The sequence below is a fragment of the Kwoniella europaea genome, chromosome 1, assembly GCF_036810445.1.
Source record: "Kwoniella europaea PYCC6329 chromosome 1, complete sequence".
In the NCBI taxonomy this organism is placed as follows: domain Eukaryota; kingdom Fungi; phylum Basidiomycota; class Tremellomycetes; order Tremellales; family Cryptococcaceae; genus Kwoniella; species Kwoniella europaea.
This window is the reverse complement of record NC_089487.1, coordinates 16,349,035-16,364,816: the sequence shown is the minus strand read 5'-3', so window position 1 is coordinate 16,364,816 and position 15,782 is coordinate 16,349,035. Positions and strand designations below refer to the sequence as shown.

The window sequence follows — 15,782 nt, the reverse complement described above, 5'->3', positions numbered from 1 at the left end:
TGGCCGTGATGATGTGTCCCAAGCCTACATGGTATTGGAATTGCCCGATTGGGGAATTGTCTCATATCACCCCGCAATCCGATCACCCATAACTACCCTCAATGCGTGAATGGTCCCCCCTTTATGCTGCTGCTCTACTCGTACTCATCATCATCATCATCATCATCATCATCATCATCATTCACACTCACGTATCTATCTCTACCAACAACAACTACGGCCGACGTGAACTCGACCATCATTCATCCTTCTTATCCGTCTATCATCATCATATTCAGCTTACATCGCGTACAACTTTCAACTCTTTCCCATTCGCATCCCCATCATAATCATGGCAACCAGACCAGCACCTCCAGCACCTAATCAAGCGAGTGGGAGTCATAGTAACACAGGGGGAGGAAGAAGGTATAATTCGATAAATCAACATCAATATGGTGGGGGATATGGTGGAGGAGGACAGCAACAGAATGTAACTGTACCTAGGCAGAAGCCTAGGGTGGGGCAGTATATAATAGAGAGGACGCTGGGGACGGGGAGTTTTGGAAAGGTGAAGTGTGAGTTTACTCTTTCCTTATAGTGGCAGCTAGGGGTGGGATGGGGGCGTAGTATCCTAAGGGTGGGAGGGTGGGAACGGATTATACCATATACTATATACTATATAGTGTATACTATATATTGTGTATGGTATATAGTATGGTATACCTTATATAGTACCATATGTTGATTCACCGTAACCACCCCACAGTGGCCACACATGCGATCACAGGACATCAAGTAGCTCTCAAGCTGATCAACCGAGCCAAGATAACAACGCCCGACATGAATGCTAGGGTGAAAAGGGAGATTCAGTATTTGAAGGTGTTGAGACATCCTCATATCATCAAGTTGTAAGTGCTGTTACATCGACACTCATATCTCCTACAACCTCTATTTTACAATCAGCCCTATATGTCTGATGATGATCGCTGTATCATGCTGACCTCCTTTCTCTACATCAGATACGAAGTTATCACCACCCCTACCGACGTGATTATGGTGATGGAATATGCGGGTGAAGAACTATTCAATTATATTGTCTCGAAAGGGAAACACGGGGTGGGTCTTCCTTATCTTTGTCATCCTGTGATTTGTTGAAACAACAACATCGACTGATGTTCGATGTTGATACGATAGATGACGGAAGACGAAGCTAGACGATTCTTCCAACAGATGATATCAGCTATAGAGTACTGTCATAGACATCATATCGTACATCGAGATCTAAAGCCTGAAAAGTGAGTATTGCCCACAGTACTCTGATGATCTCTGACATATCGCTCCTTTGACTGCAGCCTCTTCCTCGACTCTCGAAGGAATATCAAAATCGGTGATTTCGGTTTATCCAACTTGATGACAGATGGTGATTTCTTGAAAACAAGTTGTGGAAGTCCTAATTATGCTGCTCCAGAGGTTATATCTGGAAAGTGAGTGTGACGTCTCTGTGTAATCTAACCCATCAACCATTGTCCGTTTACCTTTCACCTTGCTGATCTACATCCCCTCGTCTTAGACTATACTCTGGTCCCGAGATCGACGTCTGGTCAGCAGGTGTGATCATGTATGTCTTGCTATGTGGCAAATTACCTTTCGATGATGAACATATACCAACACTATTCAAGAAAATCGAGAGTAAGTTGGCTTTCACTTGTATCGTGACACTTTGTGTTGTGTATAATCACATCGAATGATAAAACTGACAGACTCCGATATACCTAGATGGTGTATTCCATATCCCCTCGCACGTCTCTGAACCCGCTCGACACCTTCTCAAACGAATGTTAGAGGTTGATCCCCTCAAACGAGCGACTATCGCAGAAATCCGTCAAATGCCATTTTTCCAAGAAAATCTACCTAGATATCTTGAACCTTTACCTGAGATGGACCGATATCCAGCATTACCAATGGACGATATGACCACGTTACTTCTTATCAACGAAGGTCAAGCGGATCCTAAGAAAGTTGCAGAAACCAAGGGGATGGTGTTTACAGAGGATTTGGGTATAATCGATCCTGATATTGTCGAAGAGCTTTTAGAAAAGATTTCGACTTACACTGAACCGATGGTTTGGGATGCGTTACAGAGAGAGGGTGATAATCAGGTGAAGGTGGCTTATCAGCTTGTAAGGGATCATCGAAGGATTTTGAAAGATTGTGAGTCGAGATTTCTGGCTCTTGCACCTTATATCCTATCACGCGTACGCCCTCAACCAGATTTAGATTACAACGTAAGACTGACATATAATGACTCTCGCACACAGCCTATGGATTCGAAGAGGATGAGGACACGTCTGCAATGGAAGAATTCATGGCTTCCTCGCCTCCTGCTTGGAATGCCGATATACCTGTGAGCTGAAGGGAACGGTTTCTGGACAGTACGGATAGCTGACGATCGATGCTGTATCGTTAGCCACCATCTCAATTACAGCAGAATGGCGTAGATGAGCAAATGGATATCGAAGAGGATGTGGATTTGGAAATCCAGGATATTCCTAACGCTCATTTCGATGTGCTCGATAGTAGTTTACCGGGGTACCTGACTCGTGAGTAATTAGTCAGAACGGTCATTATGGCCAAAGAAGATCAAGCTATTAAAGTATTCGGTATCTCACCTTCACAGCACCATCATCATCGGGCGCTTCGACCGCCATGGCAACACCTACATCCGAAGTACCCGGCGTAGACCCACAGGGAGCAGCGGAAGCAGCAGCTCGAGCCTTACTGTCACCTCCTGTTCCCGACCCACCTAGGAGATTAGATAAATCCATGTCGAAACCGAAATGGCATTTCGGTATCAGATCACGATCGCCACCCATGGAAGTGATGTTGGAGATATACAAGACTCTCAATGTATTGGGAATGCAATGGAAGAAGAAAGAGGATATAAACTTGCCTGAAATTGGTGGTGCACCTCCCGGAGGATATACGGAAGAAGTTGAAGCTGCCCTTGAACAATATGCTGAAGAGAATAATGGTACTCGACCTGTGATGGGTAAAAAGCCACCTACGAAAAAGGAGGTTCTGGCTCAGGAGAAATCGGCTCAGAGCTTGTATCATGTTGAGACTAGGGCAAGGTATGGGGATGTTATTGTGAGTGACGAATTTGGACAAAGACTCTTTCATTACCCGTATTCATAAATACACATACATCTCCTCTTCTCTTGACAATAGTATTGTATGATGTTGTATATAAAGAGCACTGCTGATTTTCGAAATCTATTTAGGTCCGTATGGATCTCCAGCTCTACCGGGTCGACGACCAACATTACCTCGTAGATTTCCGTAATCTAGGATATTACATGGTTACAGAGAAAGAGAAAGACGTAATTGACGTATCTCGACACGATGGTCCAGATGTCTCGTCAATGATATCTGGACGTACTGGCAATACGACTTCTTCGAACAGCACCAGTATCAACGGAAGCAGCGTACCCAAACCGAAAGATCCGTCGGGTCAACAGTCGATAGGAGGTGTCAGTGGACCATTCCATTTCTTAGAGATGGCTTGTCAGTTGATTGCTGAGTTGGCTAGTGGATAAATCAACCCAGAGGAGAGAGCGAGGTGTAAATGTGAATTATATATAGATGGTTTGTTTGTCTACTTATCGATGATGTTTATGATTAGATCACGTTTAGTGTTTCATCCTTTTTGCACACTTTCGAGTACAAGACAGAAGAATTTATTATAGATCCTTTTTTTACGATATATACGTGTTGATCTTTTTCTTTCATTCTTCCTTGTTTCTCTTTTCTTTGACGAGATTGTGTTTGAAATGATGAATTCTACTGTAGCATTTCATACGTGCAGCCGCATTAGTGACTGAGCACCCGAGGCCTAGCAATGGCTCACCGAGACACATCAAAGGATTTGACTTTACTGTATATGCCTTCTATTATCGTACTATATGTATCTGAGCTTAAACACTTCAATACGAGCACCGTGTGCTGTAAGCATCCTCGATGACACGAAAAATGGATACTACATTATGATTTAGACAACTACATGTTTGAGCATTACATATAGTACAGAAAGATCTTGCTGAAACGTCATGAGTGGGAGTGGAAGTGGAAGTCAACGTGAACTCAAGCTCGAAAGCATCAATGAAATGGCTCACCCCTCTAATCACGAATTATCCATGTTCTACTACCACATATCTGAAGAGTCTAAAGTGAACGCACCCATTCAACCTAAACATGTAACATGGTACGCTACAGCTTCTACCTCGCAGATCAAATTATCAGTCGACACCTTAGGTCAGGATATTTCATCCCTGTATGAACGAATGGTTCAGGACCCTAGCCAATATGCTCTAAGTGACAATGACTTCATTCAAGGTGCTTTCGTCGAGGAAGTTGATCGTCAATTCCCAAACGATCCGAATCAAGGGTATAGACACAAGTTTGTCAAGGAAAGTACTATTAATGATATACGTAAAATCAAAGACATGGATGAAGATGGCACTTGCAGAGCTGGATATATGGTTTTGGGCATGAAGCAAATTCCTACAAATCAATCATCTTGGTATAGCTTCAGTAAGCCTAAAGAGGTGATTACAGATATAAGGATATTGATATCGCCTCAAAATATTCGGCATTCAATTTCGTATACCGAAAAGAAGGAAATAATCAATCAATTCGCTAGTGAATATATAAGTCACAAAGTCTCAAATGAATATCCAGATTTTGAATTGGCATGTGAGTTGAAGAAGCGATATTCAGAGTGCGAGGTTATGAAAGTATGGGATAGTACGTTGGATGAATTTGAGGGATTCGAAAATATGAGTTTTGTACCGTTTGATCGGACCCCTGCACAAACCGAGGCAGAGGTGAAGGTTGCTCAGGAGTATAAAAGAGGAAAGAACAGTACAACGGAGACGGAAGAAGATGAGGAATGGGTGGATTGGGATTAATGTTATTGTAGTTCTGTATCTTAATTGGCAGTTAGGGAAATGCATATAACATCCCATCAGCGGAAATTGAAGACAGGATTCATGCTACTATTATGGCGGGTGATTTGATCTGATTTTCCAGCATGATCTTACCTGTGCCACCGGTTCACATCCTCCACCAGCTCCCCTACTACCGTACTACTCTCCCCTTCAGCCCTTTTGCGTCTGGAAACTGACGTACAGTTCATCGAAGGATTCGAAAACAAGCCCCGAGTCACGATGTCTCAACGCTTGGCGGCTCAGCTCACCTTCTGCTAAAGGATGTTCAACTCCCGCTGGGATTCTTTCTGGTTTAAGGCTACGTGGGGATACTTTGAAACGTCCACTGTACCTTCTTCATAAATATGATCAAGCGATATATACAGTCATCCTCTACCTTTCCCCTCCCACCATATAGGTCACTACTCAAATTGATCGAATTACTGTATCACTCGAATTTTCAATCATACAGTATAAATCTTTTGGTTCCAAAACAATACAGTACATCACAATGGCAAGTGAAGACACGACTACCCCTTGCGGAAGGGGCGGCACACAAACGCATTATTCATCTGCCGCTCCCGTCACTCTCAGACCAACGGGAGATGGATCAAGTGGCAAACAAGCCGAAAAGTTTCCGCCCGACCCTGTCTCGTCGATCTATTATTGGTCAGTGAACACTACCAACATGATGGTTATTGACAGAGTGACGTTCGATCATGTTACATGGTACGGCACCAATATCGACGCTCGATCGCAAATTGATAAGGTTGCAGAGGGATTCACGGAGTCTAGAGATCCAGATTGGGATCGTTATGTGGCTTCTACACAGTTTTATTCGGGCAAAGACGAAGAATGGGCAATTTCACAAGATATCTCGAAGGCTTACGGAAAAGTCGTTGTCGAATCCCAAAATCAAACATCCCATGAGGAAGAGGATATCAGTCGATATTTCCGGACTCAACAGGTCGCTCATACTACTATACAAGATATACAACGAATTAAAGGTCAACTCGAACTCACCAAGGGTACGCCCAAGCTTGCTAATGGGTTTTTAGTCTTGGGTACTACGACTGATCCCATAAAAAGCGGTAATTCATGGATAAGAACATCTGCAGAAGGAGCGATCACCGGTTTCAAGGTATTGGTATCTCCTGATGAATCTGATGGATTATTCTACAATCATAAGAAAAGTATACTGTATAATCTGGGAAGTGCATATTGGAGTAGGAAGGTGTCTAACGATCTACCTAGTCATGCTGAGGCTTGTACGCTGGCTGAGGGATATAGTGGTTGCGAGGTCATGTCAAAGTCTGGGATAAGACTCTGGAGGAGATGCAGGCTCTAGAGAGAGTCAATCTTACCCAACCGATGGATGATGATGATGGAACACCAGGAGGAATTGCAGAGTCGACGAAAGATGCTTGGGATTGGTGAATACATATAATATCCTATGATGGTCGACACCTATCAGACTTGGAGATCTTGAGCGAGCTGGCTGTGAGGTCGTGAATGAATGCATCGCAGTGCTTACGGTACAAACCCTGGTTTAGGATATCAACAGAGCGAAGTCACCTTCAACATGAATGAAAAAGAGGTCATGAGCATTGACCAGGCGGTTTTGTCACCTTGCCTGACGTGGCATCATGTTTCCTTTTCCTGGATTAAATCTGGACATTTCTTTTGCTACACAGTTGGTGTTCACGGCTGAAGACTCCAAGAAGACCCAAAAAATTATTGCTTCTCATTCATCCTTTATCCGTACTGGAAGTCTATCGACGGCGAATCATATCTAGGTCTGCTCTAGAAGTACACCAAAGTCCTCTGCATCGTCAGTCTTCGCGACATAGTTTGATTATCTTCCTTTACTTACTTTGTATACCGAGTCCTAATACAGGTAGTTCAGTCCTGAAGTATGAACATCGAAAATGACTGTAAGGTATTCCAACGTGATCGACAATGCCAGTCCTCGATCCAGTCATATCCACATCAAAGACGAATCACCAAGTGACAACTCAATCCAAGTCTTCCGATCACTCTAACCAGACCAATGCGGGAGATCCCAATATCTCAGTATTCTATTGGTCTCTTGCTGAAAACCCCCTTTACTAGGGAACTATCATCAAATCACACAAGATGGTATGGGACCGATCAAAGTGGTAGAGAAGGTCTGGATAAGTCAATTCGGAAAAGTAAGGATCTCGAAGCTGCATATCATTTGATTGATCTATACAGTGATACGATGAGAGCTTCCCAAGCCTCAAAATTGAGGTTGAAGAAAGATATCAGAGAAAGCGTAACGGCATTTTCCCCATGCTGGATTGAACCTAAACCTTGATATACTTATCGACATATCAGTGATGGGACTACGGTAAGGAATGGAACTTATAGACAGAAAGAGGTGAAATCCACTACGGTAAGAGATATCCAAAGGAACAATAAGATGTTAGAAGAAACTAAGGATTTGAATGGAATTTGGATTTTTGGTACCACACACGGCCCTGAAGATCAAGAGATATATCTTTCTTCTTCTATCGTGAATACAGTGAAAGAATGGTGGTTCGGAGTTGATACTGGCAAACGATCTGAACGTGGAAGTGGACGTGACAGTGAGAGTACGGGTATTAGAATGCTTGTGTCACCTTTACCTGCCTCAAACACATTTACGCAAAAGAGGGATAAACTACTTGAATTTATTGGCCAGTGTAAAATCGATAATGTGCTTAGCTATCCCCGAGCTCAGCAGGTTGCAAGTGATCATACGGAATAAGGATGCGAGGTTATGAAAGTCTGGGAGGATAGTCTGAATGAATTCCAAGCTTTAGAATCTGTAGATCTCACATATCGAAAGTTGAACCGGGCGAGAATGGAGATAGAGATGGAGATCGGGAAGAAAACAAGTGATAGTTGGTTTTTCAGTCAATGTCCGAGTTATGACATAGCATTTTAGTCTGAACTCCTAGGTAGTTTGACCACTAGACTCCCTCAGTGTAAAGTATGCAATGTGACCTATCTTAGCTGGAGAAGTTCATTTTGAGATGCCACAACTCCCACCTGGTACACTTTGCCACCACTCGAGTTAGGTATGTGCTGAACCCAATTGACCAAGTGGAGGTCATCCTCGTTCCTCAACTATCATTCTTCCCTCTCCTCACCACCGCAAAATGTCAGACGACGACCTATTCAAGCGCTTCGCAGCTCTCCGTGCGCCTACAAGCCAGCTCACCGATGATGAATCCTCATCTCAAGCTGGACCATCTTCGCCTAGATACAATATTGAGATCTCTGCGAAGAGAGCGGAGGAAGAAGACGAGGAGTTGGAGAGGATAGCGGATGGTCGGTTTGATGGTTTAAACATCGGAAAGGAAGACGACGGAGCACGAGAGGACGACGAGTTGGCTAGACGAATAGCTAATCTCAGAGGAAATGATGTGAGGAATGGACTGGATGGTAATGATAGTGAGGATAGAGATGTGAGTTCGACGTATTGGAATATGTGATTGATATGAATGATGTGAGTATAGGTAGAAGACTTCTTAGCTTCTCTCATATCAGGTCCATCCCACAATCACATTCTCAGTGGACAGTCGACCGACAAAACCCTCGCGAAAGATGCTATAGAAGCTCTTAAAGCTGCGGAATCGCACATACCTTCCATTGGGAGAAATGAGGGAGAGGAAGCAAGTGAGGAAGAAGGGGAGGAAGATCAGGAAGAAACCGAGGAGCAGATCCTCATACGTGCGCTAGAGGAAGCTAATCTGGACAAATTGCATGATCCTGCGAACGATGAGGCTGATGAGGAAGCCAATGAAGATAATGATCAACAGCAGAATACAACACCAGGCTTGGAAGGATTATCATTCCCTTCTTTACCTACTCATATACCGAAGGAGGATGACGAAGAGGTAGATGAAGAGACGAAGAAAAGGTTAGATGCCCTGATGGGATTATCACCTTCGCCGCTCAGACCTGGACAGACGCAACAAGGTCCAACAACGAAGACAATACCGAAGGGCTGGAGTTTACCTGGATTTGATATGAATAGGGATGATGATACCGATAGTTGGTGCTGTAAGTTACACTTCTTAGTGAACATGCCATTTGGGATGCGGGATTTCTCATGTCGTTATGAATGTTGACATTGCTCCTCCATACCTCCTTCTTTGCCCCTTCGCTTCCACCTCACTTGTCTGTTCTCTGTTACCACCTCCCGCCGTCCATGGACATGTGCACAGGTATATGCAACAAAGATGCGACACTCATCTGCCTGGGATGCGACGACGATCTATACTGCGAAGGATGCTGGAAAGATGGTCACGGAACGGGAGAAGGTCAGGAGAGGGGACACAAAGCGAAGAGGTTTGTGTATAAAAGACCTAAACAGCTTTTAGGAGCTTCATGAATTATATAGCCAATCAATCTGTTATTGCTGTGTCATTGATGTTGAACAGAGTTATATATGTATCATTATGCATGTGTATCGATATATCAAGGTATCGATAGATGTCTATGATTTCTTAGGTTTCTTGACTGTTGAAGAGACAAGAACAAAACTGATTAGCATGATACCGACTGGAAGAAAGATATCCAAAAAAGGACTCACCACCGAATTTCGATCTCGCCGATATTCTACCTGCTACACCATTCAAATCTAAAGCACCCCTAATGATCTTGTACTATATTCAAAAAGAATACATCAGCATCCAATGACAATGAGCAGGATAGAGTCGAGCGACTTACCCTAACACCAGGTAAATCTTTCGCTCCACCACCTCTGACCAATACCACACTATGTTCCTGTAAATTGTGTCCTTCGCCAGGTATATAGGCGGTGGTCATTGACCCGTTACTCAACTTGACTCTGGCGACTTTACGAACGGCTGAATTGGGTTTACGAGGTTTGGTGGTGTACACTTTGGCGCAGACTGCTTTTTTCTGGAAACAGTTGTCTAGTAAGGGGACAGATGATTTTCGTTTGGATGATTTACGAGCTCCTCGAAGGACTGGTGTTGGTTGGACGAGTATGAAGTGAAAACACGATTTTGGGGTGAGATTTATAGTGATGTAGCAAAGTACACGAGATGAATATTCAACAGGTTCGAGTGGTCAGTGAATGACATACTCGATTGATTGAATGAGCGTTTACTCACCCTGCTGAATGGTAGCTTCGCATCTCGAAGATGAAGCGAAACCTCTCATCTCTCTTCCTACAGGGGGTATGACCGATCGTGAGGAAGAAGCGAGAGGGACTTGCGGCCTGACGGCCATTCGGGCGAAGGACGAAGTGAGAGCGAGAAGCGATTTGGTAGCGTTCATGCTGAATAGTGTGATGGATGGTACAAACCAAAGATGAGAGGAAGCAGTGAAGAACAGATAGATCATTACCGGATGACTGCAACAGCAGCAATCAACTTATTTTCAACCATGATCCCTTTATCATTCCTACCCAAAGTGGGAATGATGTGGCGTTTATGGAGGTTTAAAAGGATGTTTTCCGTCGGAACCGCCTATGCGATCTCAGAAAGATTTCAGAAAAACACAAAATCCAAAGAGTTGAAAGTTTGAAAGAGCACATGCATTGATCAAGTCTACTTACTCTTCGATTGCTTCGTGGAAAGATCAAGACATCATGTCCGAAGAAGACTTCATACCATTATCGGAGGGGTCCGGATCCAAGAAGGACAGGAAAGAGAGAGTCAAGTGAGTTCTCCTTCCATTGATACCGATACCGCGTCCTCTTATGATCATTGACAATGTCCAATTTGATCCACTAGTACGACTGTCTTCGTCTCTTCATTACCTTACACAGCGACCACCACCGACTTGCTCACTCATTTCTCATATCTTGGTCCAGTGAGACACGGATTCGTAGCTACCGATAAAGATACCGGTAAATCGAAAGGTGTAGGATACGTTACATACTCTTTGAAAGAAGATGCCGATAGGGCAGTACAGGAATTGAATGGGAGCGTATTTGGAGGTGGGAATCGAAAGATTAGAGTGTCTATAGCAGGAGAAAGAGTAAGCTCATCGTTCTCCGAGACCTTTATGCTGGAAGGAGAGCTTATGGTCGTTGAATCTTTAGGCACCACTGAAAGAACGTAAAGCTGCTGCATTTGATCAAGATTCCAAATTCAAGGCCAAACCTCGTGTTGCAGCTGGAGAAGAGAAATCCGGTGATCCAAATGCTATTAGAACACTGGTACTTTCTGGCTTACCAGATGGGATCACCAAGAATGTATTATGGAAGAAAGTCAGGAAGATCGATGGTAAAGCGGAACTTGTATATCCTGTACCTGTTGAAGAAAATGAAGGCGAGAGCGAAGCTGCTAAAGAAGATACAGGTGAGTTGATCTTTTTGAGTCTACGCATGACAGGATATACCAACTGACTATATCATCTTGATAATAGCGAATATCATCTTCCCTTCTCATGGTGAAGCTCTCAAGGCATTACCTAAATTGCATGGACACACGTACAAGGGCTCTTTACTCTCTTGTGTGCTCAAGAAGAGATTGGAAAAGCTCTCAGCAAGGGGTGAAGGTAAAAGTCAGAGTCACGCTGGTAGATTGATCATCCGTAATCTCGCATGGGATGTGAGTTTGAAGTCTCATTACCTATCGTGAGGATCATTATGTGACTAAGCTGATCTGCCATATCCGAGGATAGACCACGATCCAAGATCTGCGAGCAACATTCTTACCATATGGTCCCATTCATTCTATCGACTTACCAACTCTTCCATCCAAACTTCCACCTTCATCCGATCCCTCCAAACCACCTCCACCACCCCGAGCAAGAGGTTTCGCCTTTGTATGGTTCCTCACTCGTAAAGACGCCGAGAAAGCTATTGAAGGTGTTAATGGGAAAGTCCTCAAGACAAAATTGGGCAAAGAGGGTAGAGAGGTTGCGGTGGACTTTGCTTTGAGTAAAGAGAAATGGGAAGAGGCCAGAAAAGTGGATGGTGCCGAGGCAAAAGAAGGAGGTGATTCTGCTGGATCTGGTTCGGAGTCTGGTTCTGAAGAAGGATCTGGAAGTGAAGAGGATTCGGATGACGACGAGTCTGGAAGTGAAGGTGATGAAGATGAAGAGAGCGGTGAGGATGAGGCGGAGGATGATGAGGATGTTACTATGTCAGAAGCTGGCTCAGACGAAGATGAGGAAGAAGAAGAAGAGCCTGTCAAACCCGCTTTACCATCTGTTGATGTTGGATCAACGTTATTCATTCGAAATCTACCATTTGAAGCTACCGAGCAAGAACTAAACACCTTGTAAGTAGAACAAATTTGGTCTCCCTCCTTCTGTAGTACTTATGTGACGTCCTGCCAGATTCCGATCATTTGGTCCGCTACGTTACGCTCGAATAACCATTGATAAATCCACTGGACGATCGCGAGGAACTGGATTTGTCTGCTTCTGGAAAGTCGAACATGCCGATGAAGCCATTCAAGAAGCGGAGAAAGTAGCTAGAGAGACAGGTGCTAATGCTATGCCGGTACGTTGATCTTTCCTATACATGAAGCACTCGTCCAAGCTAACGATCGTCCCCATAGCTTGGTGGAGGAGCCAAAAATCCATTTGCCCTTCCTTCAGTACTTACCGCGGATCCCTCGTCTTCGCTCGCTAGTCGATTAGTCCTTCATGGGAGAACTTTGGAAGTTTCCCGAGCTGTCACTAGAGAACAGGCTGGCCTGATGAAAGAGGATAGTGAGAGAGCTAGGAACGCGGGTGATAAGAGGAATACATACCTTATGAGAGAAGGAGGTGGGCTTTAAGTCTGTTTCTAAACCCAATACAAGAACCATCAAGCTGACTTGTGTAACCAGTAATATTCCCCAACTCCCCAGCGGCAGCTTCATTGCCCGAGGCAGAAGTCGAAAAACGACAAGCGTCCTTCAACGCCCGAAAAACCCTTCTTCGATCTAACCCTTCATTGTACATCTCTAAAACCCGTCTATCCATTAGGCAACTTCCACTATTCGCCACTGATCGTACGCTCAAACGATTGGCTATATACGCTGTGAGAGAGTTCGACGCGGAGGTATCCAAAGAAGAGAGAGAAGGATTAAGTAGGACAGAAGAGATGGACGAAACGTTATCGGCTGCCCTCGAAGCTCGTAAATCATCTAAAAAAGGAAAAGGTAAAGAAAGGGAGACAGCGGTGATCCAATCCAAGATCGTCAGACAAACCGAGAAAGTCGATCCGTTAAGTGGACAAGGACGATCTAAGGGATATGGTTTCTTGGAAATGAGATCTCATAAAGATGCTTTGAAAGTACTTCGATTCGCCAATAACAATTCCCAAGTAGGGAAATTGATGTGGGATTGGTGGAAAGAGGAATTAAAAGATTTGAAAGATAAGACTGAACAACAGTTGAAGAGTGCCAGAGAAGGCAAGACTTCCAAAGGAGGTGAAAGTGTAGATGAGTTGGAAGGTAGATTGAAAAGGATAGAACAGCGTTTGAGTGAGGGTGATGATCGTTCAGAAGGTGGGATGAGAGGTGGGAAAACTTTGCTGATTGAATTTAGTATTGAGAATGTTCAGGTGAGTCTATACTTGATCAATCATTCCAGTAGAACAAATATATGGAGTGCTAATGGTTTTGCGTATCGCTTAGGTTGTGAGGAGACGAGTTGAGAAGATTACATCGCATCGAGATGAACCTAGGGAACCTCGAAACAAGGACAGGAACGGAAAGAGGGAATTTGGTGTAGGGGAAAAAAGGAAATCAGGCGTGATCGCCGCTGAAGATAGTGACGATGAAGGTGGGAATGCTTCTACGCCGAAGAACAAGAAAGCCAAATTTGATAAGAAGAGAGATGGAAAAGGCGCCAAGAAAGAATTCAAAGCAGGTAAGAGCGAAAGAGGTCCAAGGGTTGAACAGAAAGAACCTAAGCAAGGTGGTGCTGAGGATGTAAATGAGAAGAAAGGTATCGAGAAATTGGGTAATCACCTGGGTAGTTTGATTGGTAGGAAGAGAAAACAGAGAAGAGGTGGGAAGTAGGTAACTAGCGCACAATTCAGAGATTTGGATTTACCTTCATATGCATTGTTTGGGTTCATGTTCCGTGTGTATATACCAAACCCTGGAGACTTAACGCGTACTACTTCCTCCAAACCCAGTAGCCCTCCTCATCTCACCCAATCCCTCATTCCCACCCCTTCGTGATGGTCCAACACCCCTATCCCACTGATCATCATCCTCGTCGAACCTTCTTCCAAACCTATTCCTAGCACCCATCATACCAGCATATGGATCCCTCTGAGCTTGTCTCCTATCTCTATTACTATTTGCCAAGTATGTCCCTAATCCACCAGCTGCTAATCCAGTCCAGAACCCAGGCGACCATCCTGTACTTTGGGCACTTTGGTTCTGGCTAGGGATGGAGGGATGTTTGGTATATGGTGGAGGTGGACCTCCCCCAGTACCAGGATTGAATCCTGGCCCCCCTCCACCACCGCCTCCTCCTGGCCCGCCCCCACCACCACCACCACCACCGCCGCCGGCGCCAGGACCTGAGAATGGTAAGAACCTTGATATTCTCGGAGGGGTATAACGAGGGAAGAATCGCTGGATCAATGATCGAATCAAACTGTACAGAATGATAAATGAGATGAGGTAGAAAAGGATATTGAATCCTTTGTTGAAGAGAGAATCTACGAACATGACATAGAGTATGTATATCAGTATGATATCCAGCCTGAATTTGGAGATGGGTGACTGTTTAGGATTGTTCTGATTTCTCGAGATTTGGACTTGGACTCACCCCAACTTGAAGGTAAGAATGGATCTTCACCGTATTCTAGTCCTTTATTCACTCGATTCAAATTGTATGTCAAGCCACATGATCCTATCAACAGGAACCGGATTAGCTTGACTCCATCTTAAGAAGGTATGTGAATTATAAAGGTATGGCTCACCCTGTAAGACATTCATATCACCACTTTTAGACCATCCTTCACAGGATACTTCGACTTTACCCAATCTCAAAGAAGAAGGTAGGTCCGTGTCGCACTGTCGAACACAGCTTATCAGCTGCTGCCCGAACCCCACACCTTTTTCTCCGTAGTCGATGGGTGTCAATTGGTGTGGTATGGTCAAAGAGTCACTCACTCTCCACTGAACACCGCCTAGACCATCGTCACCCATATTTGTACATTGGACTACCTCGGGTTGATAGGATTTACATGCTGATCCAACGCAGGTGAGCTGGGCTAGACGACGGAATAAATTCAGTTGGAATCCATCCCTCCCAAAGACAGATTGATTCTGGATCACTCACGAATCGGATCCACCCTCCTTGAATTTGACAATTGATCGGCATAAAACGTGAGGGTTTTTATACTTTTCAGTGGGACTTTCTTGTACGAAGGCATTTTTCGGTAGTGGTCACCTCCTTCAGATTTTGATTGAGTCGCAAAGCGCTTGATTGGTTCTCTATTCTCGTAGAAATAATCGATGCCAATTTCCCTTGTAGTTGATAGATTTGCAGTGGTAAGTAGTATGAATGCGTGGAAGATTGAGAAGATTGACGTGGAATGGTGAACATGGGAATATTCGCCACCCAAAAAAAGAATGCAAAAGTGGACAACCTCCACGTCGATTTTCTTGATTCAGGAACATGCATGACTGGTACAAATAACTTAAGGAATATCCCTGTTGAATTGGGCGTTGCATCTCGTCTATTCTATATAATATGACAAAACAAGTTTTCTTTTCACTAATTTATCCTATAACAAAACAAATTGCAGGGGTATATTACATGAAATGGTATATTAAGCGTTGAAGCCTACGAGTACTTTTCTTCTCAATCTAT

At 44.1% G+C, this 15,782-nt stretch overlaps 7 protein-coding genes across 7 annotated transcripts; 5 read left to right on the top strand and 2 right to left on the bottom strand.

The window, feature by feature from the left end:
- Positions 1-331: 331 nt before the first annotated feature.
- Positions 332-3,575, top strand: V865_006235 (uncharacterized protein; the record flags this gene model as incomplete). Its single annotated transcript, XM_066229994.1, has 11 exons — positions 332-554; positions 746-887; positions 999-1,095; positions 1,174-1,274; positions 1,332-1,463; positions 1,550-1,668; positions 1,756-2,190; positions 2,298-2,383; positions 2,447-2,579; positions 2,657-3,126; positions 3,261-3,575. The coding sequence occupies 11 exons, from the start codon at positions 332-334 to the stop codon at positions 3,573-3,575; spliced, it is 2,253 nt and encodes a 750-aa protein (XP_066086091.1).
- A 510-nt stretch (positions 3,576-4,085) lies between these two features.
- V865_006234 (uncharacterized protein) lies at positions 4,086-4,946 on the top strand (the record flags this gene model as incomplete). The annotated part of the gene is made up of 1 exon (XM_066229993.1): positions 4,086-4,946. One exon carries the CDS (start codon positions 4,086-4,088, stop codon positions 4,944-4,946), a length of 861 nt encoding a protein of 286 aa, XP_066086090.1.
- Positions 4,947-5,475: 529 nt separating this feature from the next.
- Positions 5,476-6,401, top strand: V865_006233 (uncharacterized protein; the record flags this gene model as incomplete). The annotated part of the gene is made up of 2 exons (XM_066229992.1): positions 5,476-6,198; positions 6,255-6,401. 2 exons carry the CDS (start codon positions 5,476-5,478, stop codon positions 6,399-6,401), a joined length of 870 nt encoding a protein of 289 aa, XP_066086089.1.
- A 1,727-nt stretch (positions 6,402-8,128) lies between these two features.
- On the top strand, positions 8,129-9,366 carry V865_006232 (uncharacterized protein; the record flags this gene model as incomplete). The annotated part of the gene is made up of 3 exons (XM_066229991.1): positions 8,129-8,437; positions 8,489-9,035; positions 9,200-9,366. 3 exons carry the CDS (start codon positions 8,129-8,131, stop codon positions 9,364-9,366), a joined length of 1,023 nt encoding a protein of 340 aa, XP_066086088.1.
- Positions 9,367-9,471: 105 nt separating this feature from the next.
- V865_006231 (ribosomal protein S12) lies at positions 9,472-10,280 on the bottom strand (the record flags this gene model as incomplete). Its single annotated transcript, XM_066229990.1, has 4 exons — positions 9,472-9,494; positions 9,568-9,640; positions 9,705-9,967; positions 10,115-10,280. The coding sequence occupies 4 exons, from the start codon at positions 10,278-10,280 to the stop codon at positions 9,472-9,474; spliced, it is 525 nt and encodes a 174-aa protein (XP_066086087.1).
- A 313-nt stretch (positions 10,281-10,593) lies between these two features.
- Positions 10,594-13,969, top strand: V865_006230 (uncharacterized protein; the record flags this gene model as incomplete). Its single annotated transcript, XM_066229989.1, has 9 exons — positions 10,594-10,664; positions 10,739-10,985; positions 11,050-11,308; positions 11,376-11,560; positions 11,634-12,235; positions 12,294-12,459; positions 12,518-12,728; positions 12,791-13,509; positions 13,583-13,969. The coding sequence occupies 9 exons, from the start codon at positions 10,594-10,596 to the stop codon at positions 13,967-13,969; spliced, it is 2,847 nt and encodes a 948-aa protein (XP_066086086.1).
- Positions 13,970-14,059: 90 nt separating this feature from the next.
- On the bottom strand, positions 14,060-15,342 carry V865_006229 (uncharacterized protein; the record flags this gene model as incomplete). The annotated part of the gene is made up of 5 exons (XM_066229988.1): positions 14,060-14,622; positions 14,733-14,816; positions 14,887-14,980; positions 15,080-15,180; positions 15,249-15,342. 5 exons carry the CDS (start codon positions 15,340-15,342, stop codon positions 14,060-14,062), a joined length of 936 nt encoding a protein of 311 aa, XP_066086085.1.
- Between the last annotated feature and the right edge of the window lie 440 nt (positions 15,343-15,782).